Source organism: Macrosteles quadrilineatus, unplaced genomic scaffold (assembly GCF_028750875.1).
Source record: "Macrosteles quadrilineatus isolate MER2022 unplaced genomic scaffold, UCM_ALF_1.0 Scaffold_2__2_contigs__length_208266976, whole genome shotgun sequence".
Classification (NCBI taxonomy): Eukaryota; Metazoa; Arthropoda; class Insecta; order Hemiptera; family Cicadellidae; genus Macrosteles; species Macrosteles quadrilineatus.
The window spans coordinates 178,851,258-178,862,338 of record NW_026542595.1 but is presented as its reverse complement, the minus strand read 5'-3'; the positions used below and the strand labels follow the sequence as shown (position 1 = coordinate 178,862,338).

Sequence of the window (11,081 nt, the reverse complement as noted above, 5' to 3'; positions counted from 1 at the left end):
GATTTTTTTTTATTATTAGATAAACTATCAAAACGTTTAGCCTTTTTCTTTAGGAAATGAATACAAATCACTGTAGTGGTTTGTGTTTAGGCTATTCCACATAGTGCTTTGCTTTAGGTTATCCCAAAAGGCTTTTAGTTAAGGCGTATATCTGCGATCAGCGACTGCATTTAACTGATTGGCGATCAAGAGCCGTACTCTTTTATCCCGGCTAAAAAGTGTCCCGGCTCTTCTACCAACATTATCAAATTTATTAATTCATTGTTCGAAAAAATATGCTCCCTTTCCTTCTCCCGGCTTTGGGTAACCCTAACCCAACGTTCAAACAATTGTTTTGCGTTCGGTCAGACGTAAGTAAACCAAAATCTAAACCTAAATTGACATTATTCTGCTAGTATCGTATAGAAAATAATTATTTTTGTGTTATCTACATTGTGTCTCGTTCTTATAATTCTTTTGACTCCAGTTTTTTTCACTACTTCAAATGTACCAAACTGGTTAGTGAACAAACAGAATATTGAACATCCCTGTAAAAAGTTGGATTGATGAGTCTTGACTCGACCGCAAAACTCAACCAATTTGTTCCTCGAATATGTTTGATCAACATTGGTTTGCCTTTATTTACTTATGTTAATTGTTTTGGTATTTATTCTTGCTTTCTGTTGTTATTTTGCTCAGAATCTATTGTATTCCTGTAAGCTTGCTGTCTCCAGTTTTGTTTTCACTACCTCATAAACACTGATTTATTTTCTAGGTTATGTTTACTTGCTCCCGTAACAGCCCGGTATTATGACAGTTCACTGCCACTGCCACCTGGATTTTACTCTAAACTCTCGTTTATAAAACCAGCGTTAGTTTTGACGCGTTTTCGTTGGTGAAACCAGATTTCCTTAACTGTGGTTTAAATCATCGGTTAGTTTTAACCGAAGTTTAACTAAACCATCGTTAGCGAGAATTTGGTGAAATCGGGCCAAAGTGTTTTATCAGTTAACAAATGTTCAAGTTTATTTGGAAATGTTATTAATATTCCTCAACTCAGCTGGGAGTTTGTCCAAAAACCTTTTCCTTGCACAGGTGGTTTTTTTTCTTCAAATTATGGACACTGACAGCAATTTCATTTCTGTTCTTGGTAAAATAATTATAACTATCAACAAGTCTTGGGACCAAATTAGCATTAGATAGTATTTTTGGAGTAAAATTGTATGAAAAGCCTAAATACTATACACAGTCATTATTCCCATTTTTGAAAAATATTGACGAGCAGAAGTGTCCCATTCTAAATTTAACATAATTGATTATTTTGATTGCTCTTTTTTGAAGAGTAAGAATTCTATCCAAATTTTACTTAGAGGTACAGCCAGAAATACTCATGCCAAAAGATATTGATAATTTGATAAAAGCAAAATAAAGAACGAAAGAAAAATATGGCTATGCTTAATGTGAAATCTGTGAGTGCATACCTTCAATTTGAAACCTCAATCATGATAATCGGTTAGGTAGAAGAGCCAAACAAACTCAGAAAAGAAAAACCAAATTTTTAAATATAAAATTTAAACCCAGCCTGATATTACATTACATCTTCAATGACTTTTTTTTCAGTCACAGAGTTTGAGCCATGTATTTTTATTTTTAGGAATTTCTAGGAGTCTAAAACAATGGATTAATTAAAATGTACATTTTGAAATTGTCTTAAACATTAGGATAAATAAATATTTAAGTTGTACTGTTGTTCAGTATGTTTATAATAGCAATATATTGATACAAACTTTACACTTAGGATACAATAAATACAAACATAATTTGTGATCAGATTGCCAATTTTATCTAAAGGATCAATAAACTTTTCAGTGTACTCAATCATTTAGAGATTTGATGTGTTCAACCTTCAGAATAGTAGGTACTCACAAGAACCCTACTTCACTCCCTTAAACAAAATTGAAGATTGTAAGAAAATCACAATGTTTAATTAAATCTCAGCCAAGATGTATACAAAATCAACAATTTCCCTCCAAGACATGATTGAAGCGATGTAGTCATTAGTAAAATGTACTACAGAGCTGTTCACAGTCTGTTGGAACATGTCATTCATAGTTGCCACTTCAGCAGGCATCAACTTGCTTACGTAGTCTGTGAGATTATTAGCCGATGGATCTCCGTTTAGCAGATTGGTCATTGTTAGCTAGAAAATAATAAAAACTGACAACCTCCAAGAATTTTACCATGAAGCGGCTTATAATGGATGAGGAAAGTAAAGACAGTAAGTTGCTGGCAGCAATTAGTTGCCAGTTGAACTTGCTGCATACTTACCTGGTCAACGGGGAAACTTATGTCCTGTAACAAGTTAATAAAAAATAGGGGTAGTTTCATGATAAGTGGTAAGTGCAACTGGCAAGTACTTTCTGCAGGTATCCAATAGTCAATGATCAAACCAAAGGTTGTTTTCAAACTAAGTTGTTTGCAGTTGACTTTTGTTTCTAAAACCATCGGTAATTGTGTTAATGTTTGTTTTTACTATAATCATTGGTAGGAGTGTAAATGAGTAAGTGCCTTGAAACATTTACTATACTGTATGTACCGAGTAATCAATGGGTATGTGGAACGGGCAAAATGTCACTTACCGATAAAAGTTGCAAAATTAAACAAGCTATTTGTATGTTTATTTGTCCTTAAAATATTTACACAATAAAATTTGTGAAATTTACAATGATGCTAGGTTTCATAAACTAATGGTAAGTTACTAGTAGTGAAAATCAGAATATTCCTTCTTTTTGCTCACTGTGAAATATCAATAATTAATGATAGCTCAAATATTTATAAGCTGCAGGCAAGGGGCCTTTTTTAAATCAAAGCGTTAGCGTTATTTGTTTCTAAAGCTATTATGTGCCACTAATAACAATCAATGATGTTTTTTCCATACACTACAGTAACCCTTAGTTGTAAAATTTGTTTTTCCTAACAATTGACTTCCAATATTGATTTTTTAAATGTAAATAAATACGCTTATAAGCAGGCGTACCTGTTAACACAAAATCACACAAGTCTAACAATATTTTCATAGGTGCATCGGCATCACTTTATTATTCCAGGGAGCCTAAAAAGGTGTTTACCTAAACTAACAGAAACAGACTTAATAAGATAAGTGTTACAGTTGAATTTTCGTTTTTAAATTAGATGGTGGATGTGAAACCATTTATGGCATTTTCAAAGAACCAACATTGTCTGCTCCGCATCCTGACCCCGTTGAAAAGCTCAGGTTAGTTAACAATAAAAAATCAAAACAAAATGTCTGTGAAAGCCAATACTTATAAAACTGTGATGACTTCTTTTTAATGATTATAATAGATGTTTACTTACTTCAGCAGTAGTTATGCTGACATTAAAAATAAAGTCTCTCATCGTGAATGAATCGTCCATGGATATTTCTATATTGGTGTGGAAAGCAATATCTGTCCCGTTGGTGGTGATTCTAAATAAAAATAGTATCACCATTATTGTTTTGTTAAATTTCTCTGCTTTTATTATTGTTAAAGAATATTTTTCTTTATTAGAAAAATAAAAATTAACAAGCTCTAACAATGACCTTCAAAGCTTCCAACCCTCTCCACAGGTGTTTTTGTTTAGAATTACAGGTTTCATCTAGATGTTTTATCTTATTTTAATAATAAACACTGTTTAATGTGCGCTTTACTATATTATTAAAAGTGTTGAAATAGTTCTCAATTTTTCAATTAACAAGAAGTAAAAATAAATATCAAAATATCTTATCTTACTAATATTAAATGTGAAAGTTTGTGTGTTTGTTTGAAGTTCAATCACGCATTAACTACTGGACAGATTGGGCTCAATTTTGGCATGATGATAGCTCACATTCCCGATTAACATATAGGCATATTCGTATCTCAAAAATCCTTTCGGGCTTATGTTTATGTTTTTAATTTCATGAGTAATTTGTGATATTTTGTGAATTTTTTTAATTTATTTTTCTCTATTGTTTAGGTGAAGTGGTAGAACATTATGGCTATGTTTATGTAAACTGTAAATTTAAAGAAGCAAATTTTATCAAACTGTCCTCCCCCATTGCATACGCAAAGCTTGTAGGCCCCTGAATATATGGTTTGACCTAGAAATAATTAGAACACAGATGAAACCATTGTTGTTCGATAGTGAAAAGTATTGTGAATAACATATCAAAAGTCTCCAAAAATATCTTTGGTGGAACACCACCATTTTTCCAAAATGGCGGCCAAATCCAGTAGTTTTTTTGCTTTTTATTGAAATTCTGACTTTCCAGTCAATATTGGTGAAAAGTCGTCAATACATTTAATGTTCCTCCTGAAATTACCTTTGAAATGATGCCAAATACATGTACCTACAACAAAAATAAACCCCGTAGAAATAATAAAATATTTCAAAGAAAAATATTTTTTATAAATTAATGTAATAGTCCAAGCAAAATAAAAATAACGTACACAGGAATCGTATAAAAATTTGCAAGTAAACATTTTATGGTTTTATTTTTATTGTTGTGGTGTGCAGAGTGACATACCAAAAGTTGCAACAAATCAGTCCAGGTGAAACCCCTAAATTAAGGAAAAAATGGCGGCTCTTCCCAATATTGGACAAATTTTGCAACAAAAGATACCACATTTTTCGAGATATTGACTTGGAACCACGACCGAAATTTTTTTGGATGGTCCGTACTTAATTTCAATAGGGGACGCTTTTTGGGCCACCATCTTGGATCAGCCATATTGGATCTGCCATATTGGATATAAATATTTTTAAATGTAATTATAGTGTTGTGACACAACATTATGAACTAGATTTCCACGCTGATTTCAATGCTGAAATCCGTTTTTAAATAGGGTTTTTCGTTGCTTAAGATATATTAAAACGAAAACTCCCCCTATACATCACTTATGGACGTATCGTACTTTGAAAATGTGTTTGGATTATTCTTCTCCAGGTATTATTAATGCTTGCAGTTCGTTCTAGCCTTAAAATATTCAGTGATAAAAGAGCTGTCATTTTAGTTAGCTTTCATTTTGTTTTATTTATAGTTCAAACAGACTAGTTGTAGACGAGGCACAAACCCCAACACAAAATTAAATTTAACTTTTTTTATCAGTTTCTGTTAAAAGATTTATATCTCTGGTTGTTAATATGTTAACAAGTTCGTTCTGGTATCAAAGTATACTCAGTAAATGTTTGGCTTTAATTTTATTGATTATTAAATGACACATGACAAATTTAAAACGAATCATGTAGGCCTACCTTCAATGAACTATTGAATGAATTATTGTTATTTTGAAATTTGTCTTTAGTTAAAGACATTTATCCCCAATTCTAAATAACTCCCAATAAGGAATCCATAGCTAAAATAAATGTCAATACTTGAACGAATAGCTATGGCGAGTTTTTCTCCTTTTCACTCTGCACAACACTACAAAATAAAACCATAAAACGTTTGTTGAAATTTTTTAAAGGCCATATCCTATGTTTATATAAATATAATTTCCAAGTTACACAGTTACAGTTATTTATAAGTACAGTTATTTATAAGTAAGTTAGTCATAGGTACCATCAGTCAACACCACTCCCAATCTGTTGGATCTGCTGGTGAACTATTTCCACGCCATACTTGAACCTGATGGTACAATCTTAGGCTGTGGTAGTTTTCAATGTGTTTTTAAATTGTCAAAGTACGAAACGTCCATAAGAAATGTATGGGGGAGAGTTTTCGTTTTTATATATCTTAAAATCGTAAAACGCCATTTAAAAACTGATTTCAGCATTGAAATCAGCGTGGAAATCTAGTTCATAATGATGTGTCACACTATAATTACATTTAAAAATATTTATATCCAATATGGCAGATCCAATATGGCTGATCCAAGATGGCGGCCCTAATTCTGTTGTCCCCTATTGAAATTAAGTACGGACCATCCAAAAAAATATCGGTCGTGGTTCCAAGTCAATATCTCGAAAAATGTGCAAAAAACATGTGATATCTTTTTTTTGCAAAATTTGTCCAATATTGGGATAAGCCGCCATTTTTTCCTTAATTTAGGGGTTTCCGGTGGACTAATTTTTGGCAACTTTTGGTATGTCACTCTGCACACCACAACAATAAAAATAAAACCATAAAATGTTTACTTGCAAATTTTTATACGATACCTGTGTACGTTATTTTTAGTTTGCTTAAGGACTATTACATTAATTTATAACAAATATTTTTATTTGAAATATTTTATTATTTCTACGGGGTTTATTTTTTGTTGTAGGTACATGTATTTGGTATCATTTTAAAGGTAATTTCAGGAGGAACATTAAATGTATTGACAACTTTTCACCAATATTGACTGGAAAGTCAGAATTTCAATAAAAAACAAAAAACTACTGGATTTGGCCGCAATTTTGGAAAAATGGTGGTGTTCCACCAAAGATATTTTTGGAGACTTTTGATATGTTATTCACAATACTTTTCACTATCGAACAACAATGGTTTCATCTGTGTTCTAATTATTTCTAGGTTTTGCTATTTATTTTCTTATTTTAAGGCGCCTATTGAGTATAACTGCAATAAGCATTTTATACTTATATGCCAACGAATTATTGGCAAAGTTCCCTCTAGAACCCCTAGTAAAAAACTGTTTCAAAACTTTAAAGTTCTTACTTTTTACGATCACTATATTTTGGAAATAGCATGCTGGGTCCATAGAAACCTCTCTACTTTTATGGAGACCCAAACTCAACATAATTACAATACAAGAAAAAAGAATATTATCAAACCTGTAGCTCATAATTTACAAATATTCGAGTCATCACCACAATACATTGGTCCAAAAATCTTAAATAACTTACCAACAAGTTTAATTACTCTAGAAAATCCCTATAAGTTTAGACTTTATTTAAAAGAATGGCTCAAGACTAAATCTTTTTTTTCATTGGCAGATTATTTTAAGGACTGCTGGAATCTATATATATAAAAGGCAAAGCCCTCACTGACTCACTCACTCACTCACTCACTCATCACTAATTCTCCCACTTCCCATTTACCTAGGAGGCTGAAATTTGGTACACTGATTCTTTAGGCATTAAATAGGAAAACTAAGTTGTTTTTATTCTGATCGGACTCTCGGGCTCCGCCCCAGTGGCTCTGGAGTTTCCCATGTTAATCTTATGAGTACTTATATTTAAATGGAATTAATGAATCTTAACAGCTGTTTCAATTAAACAAGTTGGTTCTGTTCTATGATGTTCAATAGCATTAAAGTTACAAGGATTACCAACAGGGTGCAGCACCATTATTTCTTTTACATTTATGACAACAGCTAATTTGTAACCAAAAGGTGAGTGAGCGTAGCGAACGAACTTCAACCTCGAGGCGAGTGAGCGTATCGAACGAGCTAACCTGAAGGCAAGTGAGCGCAGCGAACGAGCTCCAACCTAAAGGTGAGTGAGCGTAGCGAACGAACTTCAACCAGGACGTGATTGAGCCATGCGAACGAGATCATCTTGAAAATTAAGAAGTTAAACGGGGCAAAGCCCGCGGGTTACAGCTAGTTAGGTATAAGTAAACCTTCACACTCCTGCTGGCTCAATTTTTTTTTTGACATGTAACAATGTTGTATTTTGGGAAGATTCGGTTGTTTTATGTAAATACAGATGTATTAGTTTTATCTATTAGTTTTAAGTCTTTATTTAACCATTGACAATATGTCCTGTTATTATAATGTAATGACATGTAACTCAATAAATAAATAAATAAATAAACTCCGTACGAAGGACGGGTACTCTGCTAGTACTCTATATATAACAGACAGAAATGAATTCACACCTTCAAACTGTCATCACCTGTCCATAGTCAATGACAAACTACATATAATTTTTATTTACCTAAAAAGAAATAAACATTTTTTTCAGGTCCTTTTCCGTCAATTCACTACTACTAGTTTTAGAGCAATAGATGTGGTACGTAATGAATTAAACTTTAGTTAGGTTAGGTTAGTATAGAGTTGGAAAAATTTAACCTAACCTAATTATATTCCACTAGTGATAGTGATGTGAATGGAAAAGGTCCTTTAACCTAACAAAAAGATCACATATTAGGGATGGGTCCGAAAAGGATAAGTTTCAATCTAACCTTGAAACGCAACAGATAAATGAAGATTGAATGTTCTAACCTGTAATCACCATCACCATACAAATGCATGTCGTAGTTGCTCACATCCAGCTCATAGTGTCCCTCCAAGCTGCTGCTGTTTATATGGAAATTGACACCTATGGAAGATGTGGAGACACTATTTTCTACTTGGGAGCTACATATAAAATCTGTTAGATTTTTAAATCTACTGTTCAATATGCCGAAAAAGAACCTGGAATGACAAATAATAGTAAAATTAAAATTGTTTTGGTTTTAAAATGAAGTGCAAAGATACTGCATTTACCAAACCCTATCAACGTAGATGGATTAAAAAAATATTTGTCTGTAACAGGTTTTGGAGTAAATCTGTATATTCGACTCCATCGTAATCATCAATTATTACAATCAATATACTGTAAACGTTCTCTTCAAGGAGAAAATGCTTGGATCGGAGTTTTTGATTCTACCTGACAAGGTTGCTCTAGCGTTATTTGTTGAAAAGCTCATTAAAAGATACACCATAGGTTGTTTTTATGGTAGGACTTTTCTAGTGTACAAGAAGCTCAAGAAAACATGGTTTCTTTTAAGTTGCATATTAAATCTTTTGCTTTTTCAAACGGAAAACCTGTGCTTTACATTATTCAACTGGAAAAGCGATTTAATTTCATGATTTTTGTATGTTGATAAGATTTTTTATTAGACCTTTTTAAAACTTGATTAAAAGTGTTATACATTTTATAAAAACCAAACACATTCATAGTAGCAGTAAGAACTAATTTTAATTTACAGGGGGTTTTTTTAGATCTAACATAAAAAATAATATCATAATGAGATTTTAGTTAACATATTAGAAGAAAAAATGCTTTATTTCACTATGTTTAGGTAAAACACCAAGTAGTATAGGAAATAAAATAATTGTATAACTTACAAAATATCCACAGAAGTTATTGGTTCCGCAACAGCAAAAGGAAACATCGGGATTGTTTCTGGTAAAGCACGTTTTAAATTTAACAATGCTTTGTCAATAACTTGTGGAGTAAGTTGTTTAGGATAAGTTGGCGTTTCCACTACTGACGGCTTCTTCAGTATTTGTGAAAGTATTTCAAGATTATTTCTTATGTAGCTTTTAATGGATTTTTCTGAAAATAAAATTTTAGAAATAGTAATAATTATAGGTTACACTCATTTGGCCTTCATCGGTCCAATATTTAATAGACGTGTGGTTTTGGAGCATTATTGATTTATCTTCAAATCTAAAAACAAGCTAAGAAATTCTACATTGATGGAGTCTTGGTTGTCACTTTCATTGCACTTGGTTCAATGTCTGGACGTAAGTTTTATTTGCGTGGCCTAATTATGTATGTTTATCCCTGTATCAATGTGTAATGTATATGTAAATATTTCTTGTGACACACTTGTCTTTGAAAAATGAGAAACCCTAAGTACAGCAGATAAGTTGGCTTACACCCCATAATATCCCCTCAAAGTTTTCTATTGAATTGCTATAAATTGTGTAGTTTATAACATAAATTTAAACATCTTTTATTGCCTAGTTCTTAATAATGTGACAGTAAAACCTCACTTACTTGACAATTTGTGGACGCAGAGGTTGTCGAGTTGTCCAGAACAATGACATTTATTATGGGTTTAAAAAAATGAATACATAATAGAGACATAAAAATAACAATTTTTACATAAAAAATTATCACTAACATGAGTATCTTCAAAGAAACGTTGAATGTAAATAATTCAAACTTAACGTTCTGAAAAAATGTTTTTTTTGCGTGTGTCCTGTCCACATTAATACAGTAGACTCCCTCTTGTCCGGACACCTTTTAACCAGACATCGGTTTAACCCGACTACACTCAGCGGAAATGACATCTCTTTAACCGGACAATTTTTATCAGCACATTGGTTTAACCAGACTAGATCAGCAGGAAGTGGGCAGTACTGAAACGACTGTTCTCGTGGGAAAGATTCGAGACCAGTGATCACGCGTCTAAATACGGTGCTCTTCTAAATTTAAGTCGAATATCACAGTAAACAGTCTGTTTTAACGAGTTTTTGGGGACGTCGGTTTAACCGGAAAACCCGTTATCCGGACTGGCCTTGGTTCCAAAGAGTCCGGATAAGAGGGAGTCCGAACGAACTTCAACCAGGACGTGAATGAGCCATGCGAATACTTATGAAGTTAAACGGGGCGAAGCCCGCGGGTACATCTAGTTAAGATATAAATCCCTGAATTATTTGGCTTAGATTCACACCTACCACATGACTGAATAAACCATCTGTAGTTTCTACCGTAACATAAACTTCGTTTTAAAGTCAATAATCATTGTATTCCATTACTTACCGAGGCCTTTTTGAAAAGCTTTCAGAAACTCATCTTCAGTACCACTTTTGACTGAAGGGGAAGATGCCAATAAACAGATAATTAAAAGAAAAATATTGTTCATTTTTTAAAGGTATTAAAATAATTATAGTGAAAAGAAAAGTTAAAAACTATTGCAATAAAAATTAGGTCTTGTTTACATGAGAGTTAGTTAGGTTCAAGTATCAGTGCTTTGCAATATCAGGTACTCCAACATCATGCCAGATTATTTACAGTGATTTTTAAGATAGTAAAAGTCAGATTAGAAAACATCTTAAAAGTGGGTCATATTCATTTTAAATTCCTAGTAAAAACGGTGTTGGAACACAAGCTGTGTCGTTCAACTTTAAATTTTTGATTTGAAAAAATATATGCCTAATGTCTATAAACACCATATTGCTAAAGAACCCATTATTTTTAATCTAGCGCTATGTGCTATGACTTCATCAAGCATAACTTGAACCACAGTTTTATCAAAAGCATTCAACTCGTAGAAACTGTACAGTACTTAAAAATGTTAGCGAAATCAGCCAAATAGTTGAAATTGCAAATTACCCACAATA

At 32.5% G+C, this 11,081-nt stretch overlaps 1 protein-coding gene across 1 annotated transcript; it reads right to left on the bottom strand.

Moving 5' to 3' along the window:
• Positions 1–1,733: 1,733 nt before the first annotated feature.
• On the bottom strand, positions 1,734–10,695 carry LOC128986708 (uncharacterized). Its single transcript, XM_054407201.1, has 5 exons — positions 10,501–10,695; positions 9,075–9,285; positions 8,187–8,378; positions 3,355–3,466; positions 1,734–2,179 (listed from the first exon to the last, which is right to left on the bottom strand). Exons 1-5 carry the CDS (start codon positions 10,601–10,603, stop codon positions 1,967–1,969), a joined length of 831 nt encoding a protein of 276 aa, XP_054263176.1. The 5' UTR covers positions 10,604–10,695; the 3' UTR covers positions 1,734–1,966.
• Positions 10,696–11,081: the final 386 nt, after the last annotated feature.

Coding starts and splice junctions, on each gene's coding strand:
- LOC128986708 (XM_054407201.1), bottom strand. CDS start 10,603: ATGAACAATATTTTTCTTTTAATTATCTGTTTATTGGCATCTTCCCCT. Junction 8,379..9,074: donor ATAACTTCTGTGGATATTTT/GTAAGTTATACA, acceptor TTGTCATTCCAG/GTTCTTTTTCGGCATATTGA. Junction 3,467..8,186: donor TATGGTGATGGTGATTACAG/GTTAGAACATTC, acceptor ATTTTTATTTAG/AATCACCACCAACGGGACAG.